This window comes from Ovis aries, chromosome 11, assembly GCF_016772045.2.
Source record: "Ovis aries strain OAR_USU_Benz2616 breed Rambouillet chromosome 11, ARS-UI_Ramb_v3.0, whole genome shotgun sequence".
In the NCBI taxonomy this organism is placed as follows: Eukaryota; Metazoa; Chordata; class Mammalia; order Artiodactyla; family Bovidae; genus Ovis; species Ovis aries.
In genome coordinates, this window is record NC_056064.1 from 38,368,172 (window position 1) to 38,383,855 (window position 15,684).

The 15,684-nt window shown below is 59.0% G+C and overlaps 1 protein-coding gene across 7 annotated transcripts; it reads left to right on the forward strand.

The window, feature by feature from the left end:
• Positions 1-1,257: 1,257 nt before the first annotated feature.
• On the forward strand, positions 1,258-13,094 carry OSBPL7 (oxysterol binding protein like 7). Of its 7 annotated transcripts, none has more exons than XM_042255883.2 (24): positions 1,258-1,387; positions 2,717-2,885; positions 3,001-3,126; positions 3,303-3,356; positions 3,956-4,069; positions 4,384-4,494; positions 4,575-4,692; positions 5,329-5,432; positions 5,508-5,655; positions 5,750-5,842; positions 5,942-6,052; positions 6,142-6,236; positions 6,432-6,527; positions 7,139-7,276; positions 7,848-7,941; positions 8,601-8,833; positions 8,971-9,108; positions 9,857-9,920; positions 10,021-10,099; positions 10,961-11,105; positions 11,202-11,346; positions 11,433-11,559; positions 11,776-11,898; positions 12,099-13,094. In XM_042255883.2, the coding sequence occupies exons 2-24, from the start codon at positions 2,811-2,813 to the stop codon at positions 12,205-12,207; spliced, it is 2,640 nt and encodes an 879-aa protein (XP_042111817.1). In that variant the 5' UTR covers positions 1,258-1,387; positions 2,717-2,810; the 3' UTR covers positions 12,208-13,094. The 7 variants fall into 7 exon arrangements, 6 of the variants coding, with proteins under 6 accessions (XP_042111817.1, XP_042111816.1, XP_042111815.1 ...); XM_042255882.2 differs by having other exon boundaries at positions 2,736-2,885; XM_042255881.2 differs by having other exon boundaries at positions 2,787-2,885.
• The last annotated feature ends 2,590 nt before the right edge of the window (positions 13,095-15,684 follow it).

Genomic DNA, 15,684 nt, shown 5'->3' on the forward strand with positions numbered 1-15,684 from the left:
CACAGAGTTGGCCATGGACCGTTTCTGGGACTTGGAGCAGTGCTGCAGCTTCCTCAGTCCTGGGCAGACGCTGCTCTGGCAGTGGCTATCTGCGGCAGCTTTTCCTTCCCTGGTCCGGGATCAGCTTCCCACGGTGCCCAGCTCTGCCCTTCGCCCAGGGATGCTCAATCAACATAAGGTGAAGTAAAAGGCCCTTGAGGTGCCTGGGTGCCAGAGCTAGTCTGGCCAGCGCTGCCCAGTGCTCTCCCTGGCTCCAGAGCCCTGCCAGGTGCCAACAGCGCCCTCCTGGGGTGGCAGGAACTGTGCTGAGGTTCTGAATGGAACACAGAGCACGCATCTTCTGAGCAATGTAAGACCCTGAAGGGTAAGCCGAGACTGAGGCAGCAACAGCTGGATGGGAAAGTGGCCCACATCATACTGGGAATCAAAGAACCTCAGACTGCACCCTTCACCCACTGGCGGTGCCTGAGGCCACACCATTCAAAACCTACTTTCTAGAAAGGGGCTGTACTGCACTTAAAGCTGTCAGTCCAGTTCACATCCATTTGAATAAATTCCAGACTTTTCAGCAAGAGCAAGTTTTTAATTAAAATTGAGCAGCTGGACACTATTCTAGCAGAAGGGTAAAGGCGCTCAGAGAGGGAGGCTGGGCTAGCCCTTTACCAGCCAGCTGGTTACTGCCCTGGACCTGCTCCTGATCCAGACTTGGTAGGCCGGGGGTGGGTGGGAGTGTCCTACCACCTAGGTGCTTCCAGCCCCCTTGAGTCCTGACCTGGCAGCGCATCACCCCAGTGACAGCCTCACTGTGGCCCTCTTAACCTTGACTGCCCTGCTGACTGTGCCCTTGGCACCATCGACTGTGTCCCCTCGGGCCATCCCTCCCCTCCTGTCAACCTGATAGCTCTGCTGGCTCCAAATCTAGCCACCTATTTTCAGTTGTAAAACGAGAAGCGGGGGTTAACAAGGAAACGGCCTTGGGTACTAACGGGTCAAGGCCATGCTGGTATGAGTAAATTCTTTACCACCGCTGGCTTGAGGCCAGCAACTCCTCAGTACTCTGTGATCTATCTGGAACTGTGCCCAAAGGGGACTCTGTCCTCACTCCCAAGCCTGGACACTGGGGAGTCAGCTCAGCCCTGAGTCCTCCGGGGAGCAGGGGGGCAGAGCTGAGCGGCCGCCTGGAGCTCGGCAGGAGGAGGGGCCGAGGAGGGGGAGGTGAGGAGATCCGGCTAGAGGGGAGGCTCCGACGTCTCCTTCCTTCCTGGTTTCCTGCTGCAGCTGCCGCCACTGCTCAGCTCTGAGAGCAGGGAGCCGGTGGCTTGGAGACGGTGATTCAGAGGCGGAGCGGTGCTCGGGCCAAGAAGCACTGGCGTCCATGGACCCTGGGGTAAGAGGGCTGCTCTGGCATCAGCTGACATTCCCTGAGAGGGCTTCCTCCCACCTGAAGCTGGTGGGTCACTGGTCCGGAGATGAGGGCGGGAATGGAGCTGGAAAGAGGGCACCCACCTGGCTCACCTCGACCTGCGCCCTCCGTAACAGAGTCTGCTTCTCCACACACAAGCAGTGAGGGGCCAGGAAGAGGGTACAGGGATGTCCCAATACTGGAAGAGTTTGGGAACTTCCAATGGCTAAATGCAGGAGTTTCCCCCAGATCAGCCTCTCATAGTGTAGCATGGACCCCTCTGCCCTGACCTTCCCGCCACCCGCACCCCCCATATCCCTGTCCCTCCTGACCTCAGCTCCTCAGGTGCTTGCTAGCTCCATCAGAAGATGTGAGCTGTTTCCCCGGCCTCAGGCCAACCTTGCCCCCTCCAGTCCCCTCCCCCATCTCTCACACACAGAGTCTCATGCATTATTGATCCCCTCGTGGAGTCAGGATGGCCAGGACTGGTGCCCAGGGCGCCTGTGGGCACGGCTGAGGGACCAGTGTAGACCTCAGCATGTGTCTCCATCAGTCTGTCCCCAGCACTCTCCATGTGGATGGTGTTTCTCAGGAGCCCCAAGGACTGGGATGGAAAAAGGAGGTTGGGTGGGGGTGGGGGGAGGGGGTGGTGGTGGGCCGAGGGTCCGAAGTGGGCATCCTAAGAGGATGATTGATGGGGGGGCCCAGGGGAAAATGGGGGCTGTGTCAGGGGTCTCTCCAGGCAGGACAATGGGAGCCCGTGAACTAGAAGATACGGAGGCCCGTTGGTCAGGCAGCTGGTGGCCTCTATGGAGCTGGGGTCAAGGGTTGGGGGGGTGCTCTGTAAAAGGTTGATGGCAGGGGCGTCTGCACTTCTGTGGTGGTGGTAGTGGGGTTGGGATCCCGAGGAAGAGGAGCTGGGGTGAGATCTCGCCTGCCCAGTCCCTGAATCCCTCTGCCCTATTTTGGAGCCTCTTCCTTCACTGCCCGGCTCACCTCTGATTACCCTCCCCCCCAGGGAATCCTCCAGAGAAAGCACCCAGTGTGTCCTAGAGCCAGAGAATGTGTGTGCCTAAGGTGGGGCGGAGCGGACTTTTCGAGGTTTTCTCTTGGCACCGGCCTGCCTGCTGCACTTTCTGCCTCTCTGGGCAGTGGCCGCAGCCGGAGGGTGTGGGCAGGGAGACCTGCCCTGGGTGGGGATGGGCTCGGGATGGGCTTAGCAGGTGAGCAGAAGATGTGCTGGGGCTCTCAAGGCTCAGAGGGAGCGGGAGGGGGCGGAGGTGGGGAAGGTGACAGCCAAGTCTATGCTCACAGGTTCTCTCTCTGCTTGAAGGGCCCCCTCAGGACAAGGTGACGTCCCTCCCCTTGTGCTCTCCGTCCACAGCAGGGAGTGGCCACTCCCTTCCCCATGGACTTCCAAGAGTGGGACCCTCCCTCCCTGGCCGAGAGCACTCAGTCTGCAAAGCCCAGCAGTGCCCAGCAGGTCTGAGGGTGGGAAGCGGGCGGGAGCGGAGGGCAGGGGGGCCTGCCCTCAGGAGACAGACAGATGTGGTGGCCTCACCGCTCCCCACCCCCTCGCCCTTTGTCCTGGACTGCAGGCCACCGAGCTGTGGGAGGTGGTGGAGGAGCCTCGGGGCCGGCTGGGGGCAGAGGGTATCATGCCCGAGAGGCAGGAAGGCCACCTGCTCAAGAAGAGGAAGTGGCCTCTGAAGGGCTGGCACAAGGTAGGGTGGCAGGGCAGAGGGAGGGGCCAGATGCCGGGGCCGGAAGGGATGTGGGGCTCCTGGGCAGCACAGGCTATCTGTGTGTGAGGAGAGACTTCCGTGTGGTTGCTCTGCTCTACACCCTTTCCTCTCCGCACCCCACACCCCGGTCCTGTTCCTTCTGGGCACCCTCACAGAGATACTTCGTGCTTGAGGATGGGATTCTTCACTACGCGACAACTCGGCAAGATGTGAGTTGGGGCCTCGGCTGTGGGTGTGAGAGAAGGGGGCCCTGGGCAGGCAGGGGGCTTCTGGAATCCCCCAGAGCAAGGCCCAAATCCCAGGTATGCCGTTTTCTGGATGTGGGGTCTTGGGCAGGTTACTTCCCTGGGTCTCAACTCCTCACCCCTAAGGTGGAGAGAGAGTGATCACCCACTTGTAGAGTCTTTGTTTGGTGAGGCCTCTCGGGACAGTGCCAGGCTCAGATTAGTGCCCAAGACCGAGGGGCTTTATCATCCTTATCCTCGTACCATGCTCAGGCAAGTACAAGAAACTAAAGGCCTAGACACCCAGGCTGTCTGCAGGAGGTTCATCGTCATCAGCCCTTCCTGCAGACTCCCGAGGGTGGGAAGTGTTCCTCGCTCTGTGACTCCCTGGAGCTCTGGTTGTGACGTGACATAGCAGGCTGTCCAGTGCATGGGAGGATGACTGACATGTCCTGCTGACACTGTCACTTGAGCCTGAGGGTGAACCTGCTGCCTGACCTTTGAACCTAGCATGACCTCAAGGGGGTGGTGGCCCCGGTGGCCTCAACTCATGTCCCTTTCCCTCTTTGGTCTCTCCATCCCAGATCACCAAGGGGAAGCTCCATGGCTCCATTGATGTCCGACTGTCGGTCATGTCCATCAACAAAAAGGCTCAGCGCATTGACCTTGACACTGAAGACAACATCTACCACCTCAAGGTGACATCCATGGGAGGCGGGGGAGGGCTTGTCCCCCCAGCCTGGCAGAGGCACTGGGTCACGCAGGAGAGAGGAGCAGAGGCTGAGGGGCCATCTGAGTTTGACCAGAGGGGAGGTCCCACCATGTACAAGAGCCAACGGCAAACTGGCCCTGCTGGTTCTTATGTGAACAGGCACAGAGAGGGGCCTTTGCACCATCTGTGTGTGCCGTAGGGAGAGATCCTGTCTGCCTGGGGTCCAGAGCCCCAACTTCTTGCCCCTAGAAAGCGATCCTTCCCTTCACACGTCCTTTTCGTTCTCCATCACCTCTGCAGATCAAGTCCCAGGACCTGTTCCAGAGCTGGGTGGCCCAGCTGCGTGCCCACCGCTCAGCCCAGCACCTGGATGTGCCCCGAAGCGTGCTGCCCAGCACCTCCCACCGGAAGGTAAGATGGGCCCCAGGGCAGGACCCAGTCACGTGAGGATTCAGAGGAGGCGCCTTCCTGACCTTTGACTCGTCCCACAGGTTGCTGGTGCCCAGCCTCCCGCAGTGGGTAGTGCCTCGGCTCTGCCAGGGGTTGGACCTCGGGAGAAGGTGTCTTCCTGGCTGAGGGACAGTGATGGGCTGGACCGCTGCTCTCACGGTGAGGGATCCCTGGCCCTGAGCCTCCATGGGGAGGGCCCGTGCTCTTGTGTCTCGGTGGCATCAGCAGTCACAGGGAGGAGAAAATGCGGCCTCTTTTCCTGCTCTGGGAGCCCCTGTCTAGTGGGGGCGACAGCCTCTACCTCTAGCTGATCAGGTCTCCTCAGGCCCCACCCCCAGAGCCTCAGGCTCACAGAGAAGGCAGGGCCTGTGCTCTAAGCCATAAAGCTGGGCACAGGGCTGGGACTCCTGACAAAGGTCCTGGGTGCCACCACAGGGAGGGGCCTGGGGAGGAGTGCCAGGGAAGGGGTGCGTTTTGGCATCAGGTTCCTAGAGCTGGGCGCTGTGATGCTGGCCCGGGAGAGGGAAATGCAGACCGAGGCAGGAGAGCAAGGGTGAGGGCTGCCTGGCCTATGTGCAGGCAGCGGAGGTGAAGTGTGGTCTGGGGACAGAGTGCAGACTGGGGTGCCAGTCTGGAGGCCAAACCAAAGGGTGGGAGCCGGGAGCGGCTGTGGGCTCATGAGCGGGAGAGGGAGGCAGTGTCAGGATTCCCCAGGCTGCTAGTGAAGTCTTTGGAGGAGGGAGGGGAGCCCAGCCAGTGTTGGGAGAGGGCCTTCCTCATCCATCCTTCCCACAGAGCTCTCGGAGTGTCAGGGCAAGCTCCAGGAACTGCACAGACTCCTCCAGAGCCTGGAGTCCCTGCACCGGATTCCCTCGGCCCCTGTCATCCCCACGCACCAGGTGAGGTCCAGATGGAGACAGGGGCCCGCCCGGGCCTCTCCCCTCTTGCCATATTAATCTCCATCACCTCCCCAGACAGGTCCCCTGCCCCCTTACACACTGCCACTTGCTGGAGAGCCACCGTCTCCCAGTTGCCCCTCCCACCGTGTCCAGACCACCTCCGGCTGTCTCTCTGCCCCTTTGGAGCGACCCCTTCCCCCTGTGCCCAGGCAGCTGCCAGGCTGTGAGTCTTCCTCCTCCACGGCTGTCCGCCTCTCTCTTGGCTTTGGCGGTCTTCTCCACCCTGAGACCGAAACTCACCCACCTCGACTTGCCAGGCCTCGGTGACAACGGAGAGACCCAAGAAGGGGAAGCGGACCAGCCGCATGTGGTGCACGCAGAGCTTTGCCAAGGACGACACCATCGGGCGGGTGAGGTGGTCCCTGAGACGCTGGGTGGGAGGCGCTGAAGGAAGCTGGGCCCTTCCACCCTTCCCCTTCACCCACAGGTGGGTCGTCTCCACGGCTCAGTTCCCAACCTGTCTCGCTACCTGGAGTCCCGAGACCCCTCAGGCCCCCGAGGACTGCCGCCCCCAGACTATGCCCACCTGCAGCGCAGCTTCTGGGCCCTGGCCCAGAAGGGTAAGTGTGAGCTGGAGGGGTGGCTGGGAGCAGGTTGCGGGAGGGCGAGAGAGAGGAAGGGAGTCTGATGGCCGGCCCTGCCCCCACAGTGCACAGCTCGCTCAGCAGCGTCCTGGCTGCCCTCACTGCTGAACGGGACCGACTGAGGGACCTGCACCCGGGTTCGGAGCCATCCAGGCTGGGGGTGAGCCTGGGGACGGGGCGGTTAGTGGGAGGAGCGGCCTGAAGATGGCAGGCTCCGGGCAGGCGTGGGGGTGGTCGCAGGGCTGGACCGGGAAGGGGGTTGGTTGAGGCAGGCCCTGCCTGACAGGCCTTCAATGTGTGTGGGGGGCTCCCCCTATCCCCGCCCTGTACCTGCTCCCTCACTCTCTCCCCGCAGGTCTCTGAGACCTCAGCTGGCCCGAGGCGCCTCCACTCATTGTCCGTCTCCTCCGACACCACTGCAGACTCCTTCAGCTCCCTCAACCCCGAGGAGGTGGGAGCTGGGTGGGCAGTGGGGCCCTCCTTTCTCAGCAGGAGCGAAGGCAGGGTTCGCTTTCAGACCTGAAACTCCAGGCCCTTTCACAGAACACAGGCAGCAGCCATATCCGGATCATTTCTTAATAGTGTGTAGAGCGCTTTTAAGTCAGGACCTCGTGAGGAAGCCGATTCTTGCCCTCAAGCTCACAGATAAGGAGACTGAGCCTTAATGGATCTAATGATGGGCCCAGGCTCCTGCACTATATGGGTTTGCATTTGGCTGCACTGCATGCCGGCCTCGTGACCCGGAGGCTCCTAAGCCACCGAGGGCGGGTGATAATGGGACCTACACACGCCAAGGGCGTGGAGCTGGGCTCAGAGCCAGTGCGGGAAGCACAGGCAGTTACTGTGGAGCCTGTGTCTCCTCACTCCCAGGCCAGGATCTTTCCCCAGGCCTCACACCACACGATGCTCACTCCCCTCCACATCTCCTCCTGCTCTGCACAGCTCAGACAGTAAAAGTCCCCAGTCACACTTCCTCTCGAGGGAACTGTCAGGCCAGGGGAGCCTGGCCCGACTCTCCTGGCTGGGCCTCAGGCCGACACCAACCAGTCTTGCTCCCAACAGCAAGAAGCTCTGTACATGAAGGGGCGAGAGCTGACCCCCCAGCTGTCCCAGAGCAGCGTCCTATCCCTTGCTGACTCCCACACAGAGTTCTTTGATGCCTGTGAGGTTCTCCTCTCTGCCAGCTCTTCTGAGAATGAGGTGAGGGAGGGGGGACGTTGCCCGTGAGAGGGGAGGGACCCTGGGAATAGAGGGCTGGGGTTCCGGGAGGCTGGAATCAGTACATCCCCAAGTCCTTTCTAATCAGCTCGGCCGCTCTCTCTGGGAACATGGCCAGACCTGCTGGGTTTGTGTGGCCCTGCTTAGAAATCTCTGCTGAGGACCCTTCTTCCAGTTTGATGTGCTCTGTCTTCATGGGTTCTCCTGAAAATGCTGCCTCAGCTCCACCACCAGTCATCTTTCTGTGACCCCATTTCAGCCTCTGCGCTCCCTTGACCCTTGCCTTCCCAACCCTGGATCCCAGGAATCCCTTACTTCCCTCCCTTCATGACCACCAGGTCCCTGAGCTGGGGGCCCTCTCCCTCCCAAGGTGACAGGGCACACCGTGACATCAGGCCTCCTGGGGCAGTATCTTAGGGTTCAGACCCCCCAAATATGTTCTCTTCCCCTTCCCACCAAAGGGCTAGCTGGGCAGATTCTCGCCAGGCCCTGGGTACTGCCCAGCTGCCCAGGGAGGCCTAGTCTGCCCGGCCTGTCATCTGTCCCGGCCCAGGGCTCGGAGGAGGAGGAATCGTGCACCAGTGAAGTCACCACCAGCCTGTCCGAGGAGGTGCTGGATCTCCGGGGAGCCGAGCGCTGTCAGAAAGGTGCCCACCTGGCGAGCAGGAGGGAGGGGTGCCCAGAAACGGAGAATGTCTGGGCCCAGGCCCCTTGGGAAGTTGTCCCTTGTAGGACTGGTGGGCTGATGGCTTTGGACGTTGACTTTGGGGTGACTGGAAGTGAAGAAGGCTCAGCTGTGAGCTGGGTTCCAGCGGTGGCTCTGGGGGGTGGGGCTGGCTCAGCTTGGGGCTGGCCTCCACGCTGGGCTTCTGAGGAGGCTCATGTGGGCCTCCGTGAGGCAGAAGAGCCCACTTTGCCACCTTTTATTATAGCAGCCTGGCTTTGTAGAGTCATTTTACTCCCAGGCGCCTGTTTCCTTGTCTATACAATGGGCTGGACAGTCTGCATCCTGACCTCGGTTTCTGTGTTTATGAAAGGGAGTAGAAGCCAAGGATGGGACTCAGGAAGAGGTTCTGGGTGCAGGGTTTCCGTTTCCAACAATGGGAAGCGTCCTCTGATTCTTAGCCCTGTGCGCACCTAAATCCCCGGGAGTGCCTCAAGAGTTAGCCCCCAGCCACCTGCCCAGGCTCCTTGTAGTGAGTTGAGCCTGGAGCCTGGGAGTGAACACACCTCGGGGCGCTGCAGGAGCTTAGGAGGGGCCTTGATGTGGTGTGCAGTGGAGAGGGACAGGCGGGTTGTGTTCCAGGAGGAGCCGTGGGGCCGCCCCGCCGCCGATGCCTGCCAGCCGCCAGCGGGCCCGGCACTGACGTGAGCTTGTGGAACATCCTGCGGAACAACATCGGCAAGGACCTGTCCAAGGTGTCGATGCCAGTGCAGCTCAACGAGCCGCTCAACACCCTGCAGCGGCTCTGCGAGGAGCTGGAGTACAGCAGCCTCCTAGACCGGGCCAGCCGCACCGCCGACCCCTGCGAGCGCATGGTACGCCGGCCCCAGCCCCAACCCCGCCCTGGCTGCTGCCACTTCTCATGACCCCGTCTCCCAGCCCCCATTCTTGCCCAGGTCGGGTGGCCGTGGGTAACATCTCCTTTGATCCCCTGGTGCTCTGCCCCCTTTAGGTGTACATTGCAGCCTTCGCAGTGTCTGCCTACTCCTCCACATACCACCGGGCGGGCTGCAAGCCCTTCAACCCTGTCCTGGGGGAGACCTATGAGTGTGAGCGCCCTGACCGAGGCTTCCGCTTCATCAGTGAGCAGGTGCAGGCCAGGAAGAAGAGGGCTGGCGGGGGAGCCCTGTGGATGAGGCTAGGGAGGATCCAGGCTTCAAGGGGCCAGGGCAGGGGTGAGAACCCCCCGCAGATGGGCAGTCAGGAAAGGAGGTCCCCACTCCTTGAAACACGTGCATTGTGTTCTGGGTCGAGGAACCTCATATAAGGTTATTCTTGAGCTCAGTCTTGAAGGATGGATTGGAGTTGGCCAAGTGTGCAAGGAGGTGGGAGACCAGGCTGTTCCAGGCAGTGTAAAGGGATGGATGGAGCACATTTGGAAAGAGTTAGAGACAAGGCTGGAAGACAAGGCAGGACCAAACCTTGAGAAGCCCTGTGGGTGAAGATAAGGAACAGTTGATTGGTTGATTGGTTGGTTTTTAAATCCTGAAGGTCACAGGAAGTCATGGGAGGGTTTTAAGCAGTAGAGCGACATTCTTAGAATTGCACTATGTAGAGAACACTCAGGCGGTGGTGGGTGCCAGGGGATGGGGAGAGGCAAGGAGAGCCCTGGAGGGGAGTGAATGAGAAGAGAGAAAGTTGGGGCTTGTGGGAAAGGAGAGGATGATGGAATTTGGGTGGTGGCCAAGTATGACAGGGACAAGAGACCTGGAACTAGCTGGTCTTCTGGTTCATAGGGGAACTGGGGGTGAAAGTGAGGGGTGTTGGGGGCCTGGGGTCAGGAGCAAGACCCCACAGTCCTCAGGAGCAGCCTCCAGAGAACTTCTTTCCTCCTCAAGGTCTCCCATCACCCCCCCATCTCAGCGTGCCATGCAGAATCTGAGAACTTCATCTTCTGGCAAGGTGAAAGTTGGAGCTGGGAGTGAAGGGCAGATGGGGAGGGGCTGGAACACCCTCTGGTCTTACCTCTGCTGTCGCTCTCCCTCCCCCAACCCAACTCCAGACATGAAGTGGAAGAACAAGTTCTGGGGCAAATCCCTGGAGATTGTGCCTGTTGGGACAGTCAACGTGAGCCTGCCCAGGTGAGTGTTCCTAAGTGCTGGGCAGCCAGGCCCAGCCCACAGGCCATCCTCCGGGCTGGGATGGGGAGGTATCCTGAAGCTGCTCGGGGTGGGGCAGTGTCTGTGCACTTTAAACCCATGTTTACAGCAGTTGTTAGTAAAGAAAAGGGAAAGTCTTAGAGCTGGAAGGGCTCATCAAGGCCATCTGACCAAGAGCTTTCACAATTTTTGACTATGACTCACAGTAAGAAATGCATCTGAGACTTGAAGCTAGTGCATTGTAACAAACACACACACACACAGAGACCTAAAGTCGTTTTAGGACAAGTCACTAACTGTATTTGAAGCATCCGCATCTAGCTCATGTTACAGGTGGGGAACTGCAACCAGAGGCCCGCATGAGGGGCGCAGGAGACCCTGGGCTTCAGGGTCAAGAGGCCTGGGTGGGAGTCTTAGTTCTGCCACTTAACAGTTAGGCAGCAGCAAAAATACTTGAGTCTGCTCATCTATAGAATAAGAGTAATAAGTAATAGCCAGCAGAAGTGGGTAGTAAACAGGTTGTTGTATATGATCAGCCTACCAAGGTCCCTGGCATCCAAGAGCAGGGACCCTGTCTATGTTTTCACTCCCATGAGTTAGGCGCTTAGGAGCTTTTTCAGCAAATGGAGATGTGTTACTTGAGTACTCTCTGGGAAGGCTGCTCTACTTAATAAATATGTCATCCTTCATGGAAGGGCCACGAGCTGGAACCAGGATGCCAGGGCTCCTTCCCCGGACCCACGTGACCTGCTCCGATGAGAGAGACATTCCCCGGGTCAGGGTAGCACTTGTTCGCCAGGGCCAGCCAGCTGCCCCTCACCCGCCCTGCTCTCTCTCTCTCAGGTTTGGGGACCACTTTGAGTGGAATAAGGTGACGTCCTGCATTCACAACATCCTCAGTGGCCAGCGCTGGATCGAGCACTACGGGGAGGTGCTCATCCGAAACACGCAGGACAGCTCCTGCCATTGCAAGCTCACCTTCTGCAAGGTGGGTGACCGCCTGCCCCCACTCTCCGCCCCAGCAGCCCCTCCACTAGGAGGGGAGGGGACCTCTTTCTAAGCCCCCTGCCACACCCCACCCCAGGCCAAGTACTGGAGCTCCAACGTCCATGAGGTACAGGGGGCCGTGTTCAGCCGGAGTGGCCGTGTCCTCCACCGACTCTTCGGAAAGTGGCATGAGGGGCTGTACCGCGGACCCCAGCCGGGCGGTCAGTGCATCTGGAAGCCCAGTAAGTGAGGTGCTCGGGGCGGGCTGGGCAGGGGTGAGGGCAGCTGCGCACAGTCCACCTGCCCCAGCCCCCTGCCTTCCCCCTAGACTCAATGCCCCCAAACTATGAGCGAAACTTCGGCTTCACTCAGTTTGCCTTGGAGCTGAATGAGCTGACCGCAGAGCTGAAACGGTCCCTGCCTTCCACGGACACGCGGCTCCGGCCAGACCAGAGGTCAGTGCCAGGCGGGAGCCACTCTGGAAGCTCCAGGCTTCTCCCTCCCCATGGGGGTTTGTGCACAGACCCGGGACTGTATCCTTCCTTCTTGGTGTTGCCTCAGGGAGATGGGACCTGTCTGAGGGCAGAACTGGGCAGGGACAGAAGCCTTGGATTGATCTGGGGGGACCCTGAGGGTGGGGCGGTTCCACTGATGGCAGTCTGGCTGCCCAGATACCTGGAGGAGGGGAACATACAGGCGGCAGAGGCCCAGAAGAGAAGGATCGAGCAGCTTCAGCGAGACAGGCGCAAAGTGATGGAGGAGAACAACATTGTCCACCAGGCGCGCTTCTTCAGGTGCCTCCATGCCCCCTCGACCACCACCCCCTGCTTTCTCTCCCCCTCCCCACTAGTCCCTTGCTGCTTCGACCACCACCCCCTGCTTTCTCTCCCCCTCCCCACTAGTCCCTTGCTGCTTCGAGTGGGGCCTGTGGTGTGAGGCAGCGTCCTCAGTGCTGGGCGCTCACCCCTCCCCTTCCCCGGCCCCTTTCCCCCAGGCGGCAGACGGACAGCAGCGGGAAGGAGTGGTGGGTGACTAACAACACGTACTGGCGGCTGCGGGCTGAGCCAGGCTATGGGAACCTGGACGGGGCCGTGCTCTGGTAGCCCCGGCCCCGGGGGCAGGAGGCCTCGGTCCCTCCCTCCTGCCCCCACGGACACATGGACGAGGCCAGGCTCTCCCACTCGCTGCCCTGGAGACCGAAGGGGCAGCCCTGGCTCTGGCCCTCTCCCCTCTGCCGGCCAGAGGGGCTTCCTCTCAGCCCACCACCCACCCCTTGCTTGGGGTGGGAAGCAGGGTTCGTGCTTCCCCAGTCTTGTTGCCCCCAGACAACCGGCATGTAAGACCCTCCTTGCTCTGCCATCCGCCTTCCTTCCCTCCTGGGGTTCCTGGGGGAGTCTCCAGGCCCTCAAGATCTTCCCCATTTCAGTGCCTTCCTAAGACACAGGGGGCCCCCTGATGCTCCCCAGGCTTCCTCGGCCCAGGACTCTGGCCCTTGCTGTGAGGCTGTGCGGTTGGAGTGAGTGAAGGAGAGGGGATGGCCTTTTCTCCCACCCCCGTGCCTCCCATGCCCCATCTCCAGCATCTTCTCTCCATGCCCTGGCCCAGGGGGGCTCCCTTTGCTTGGCCCTGGCAGTCTCCCTGTCCTCCCGGATCCCCTTCTCCCAAACCACAAACGCCTGCAGCCGCCAGCTCTTTCGTCCCTGGTCCTCAAGTGGCTTCCTTCAGTCTCAGCTCAGCGGATCCCCCCAGAGCAGGCAGGGCAGGAAGGGTACCTGGCCTCTGACCCACCAGGAGTGAGCGAGCATGTGTGCGTGTCTGTGTAGATGTGTGTGTGTGTGTGTCTGTGTCTGTGTCCTGCTTGCGGGCGAGCAGGATTCCTCATGTAGGCTGGACGTCCTGCTGCTGTTGCTGCTCATCTTACCAGTCTGCCTCTGTTAAAGGTGAATTGCTATGACATTCCAAGCTCCAATAAAGACTGTCTCAAACTTTGGCCTGTGACCATTCCTTTAAAAACACGTGTGCTCAAGCTCAGGCTTTCCTCGAGGCTCAGCTGGTAAAAAACCTGCCTGCTAATGCAGGAGGCACAAGAGACTCGGGTTCAATCCCTGCGGTGGGAAGATCCCCTGGAGAAGGAAATGGCAACCCACTCCAGTATTCTTGCCTGGAGAATTTCATGGATGGAGGAGCCTGGAGCTATAGTCCATGGGGTCACAAAGAGTCAGACTCAACCGAGCAGGCAGTAGGCAGGCAGGCTCAAGCTCAGTGGAAGTCCATAGCTCCCCACTCACTGGGCTAAAGGCCCAGTGTCATCTCTCTCCCTAAGCCTCACCTCGATTGTGCCTCAGTGGCTCTCGGCTCTGGCCCCTTCCCCAGTGATACCCGGCTTAGACTGGGCCCTCATAAACTTTCACCTGGACTATTGCAGTATCCTCCAAGTATTCTTGCCTGGAAAATCCCATGGACTGAGGAGCCTGGTAGGCTATAGTCCATGGGGTCACAAAGAGTCGGACTTCACTTTCTTTCACTTTCAGAACCTCAAGTCACTTCCATTTTAATGTTGGCTTTCAGGCCAATATTTTAAAAGAGAAATAAATTTCAAATACATCCATTGCTTCTGAGTGCCTCAGGGAAAACCCAGACTCTTCAACCAGGCAGAAACCTGTGTGGTCCCTGTCCCCAACCCCCAGCATCCTTAGTCAGGTCTGTGCTCACCCTCTCACTCCCTCAGTGACTTTTCAAGGAAAGGATGCAGCGAGGGGAGGTACTGGAAGGGTTGGGAGGACAGGGCAAGCTGCATTTCTCCACCCCACCCCCAACCACTTCCCAAGTTCAAACCCCAGCGCTGTTACTCCAGAGTTGTTCTGACCTTGACCAAGTGCTTCACCTTTCTGTTCAGAGACTCCGTTCCCTCATTTGGCTTCCTTTGTGTATTAGAGGAGAACATATGTGCAGCCTTCTGATTTCATTAGTGGTCTCCTAGCCCCTCAGCCCACCCCACTGCCCCCACAGGCTCTGCTCTGGTGTAAGCGGTGTCCCAAGAGGAGGTCATGCTTTTTCAGGGGAACAGCAGGAACAGAGGGAGTCCCCTGAGCTAAAACAGCCCTTCCAGCGCTATCCCTTTCTTCTTCCCTCGCCCCCAGCCCCTCCCCACCCCGCCCACCGCCACCCCTGGAGTGTGGTCCACATTTCCACAGTTTATTTACAGAAGGTGCTAAAAGGAAGAAATTTGTCCTGACACCATGCACCAGAAATAACCTCAACCCATTCCAGAAAAAGCCGAAGCCTGCACACATTCAGGATCTTTTTAAAACAAGGTGTGCTCTCTTCCTCCCCGACCTTTCTACCCAGAATCACACACAGCCTGACCAACCAGCCTGTGTTCAACTCCCACGTGTTTTAAGAACTAGAGTTTCAAATAGACCGAATTCCAAAGGTATTTTTCTAATGGAGACAGGAGACTAGGCGCAACTCCTCTGCCCACAGGAACCAGGTCATCTGTGGCTTTTGCCATGGAGACCAGTATCCTCTCTCCTCCCCGGTGCCAGCTCAACGGAGGGAGGGAATGCTCAAGTTGGTTTTGCTCCTGCTGTGGCATTCCTACTGGAGGACCCTTGTCTCTCAGAAGCCCTCCCCACCCAGTCAGGGTCTGGTGCACGGCTGCTGATGGGGGCGCTCAGGCCGGGCAGAGGGGTGCCTGGATTTCTGACTGCAGGCTGCAGAAGGGGAGGAAACAACTGTGGGTACAGACAGCAGTGGCCACCTCCTGGGCACCAGGAAGACAGGCCTGGATGGTGCTCTAGTCTGCTCTGAGGAAGGCAGGCCAGGCCTCCTTCTTAAGCCCTCTCCATCCAGTCTGAGGATGGAGGCACAGGAAGTCTGCTCCTTGTGGGCCTCAGGGCAGCCCAGCCCAGACCCCGGGCCTTGTTCAGAGGATGCGGCAGTCCCAGGCAGAGGGGAGGATATGGGCTCAACGGCCCATATTTTGACTCAGCTTGGGAAAGAGGCAAGGTGGGACACACCAGTTTGTAAAGCCAGGGGCCTGTTTCCCCGGATGAGCAAAGACCAGAGCTTGAACAGCAGAGGAAAACCACGGCCCAAGGATGGTGGCAGAGGGTGAGGGAGGCAGGCAAGAGCTGTCAGTCTTCAGCTCACCTGCCTGGACCCTCCAACCCCAAATCGCTCCACCTAGAGAGATTAAAGTTGTCTTTTGACTGAAGAAGCCACCCGCTCGTCCGCCCAGAAGAGTGAATAAGACGTGTCTAGTGGAAAGTGTGTTTCGAACCAGAGGACTGATGTGAATTGATAGGCACCGTTCTCTATTTGTTGAAGTTGGTAGCATTTAAGTACAAACTCATGTCCCAGCATTTTGTGTTTTTTCAGTTGACATTTTGCAGTTTTTTTTTAATGCAAAACTTCAACGGCTGTCAAAACTTGAGTTGAAATCAAGTTATCAGTTATCTTGGTTTTTATAGATATAGATGAAATTTGTTAATCAAAGTTGCAAATCAGTGGTTTAATCTTTAAAAAAAAAACAAAACCGTAATGACTGAGTTGCTATTGGGGATACCCAGGTAGCAAGG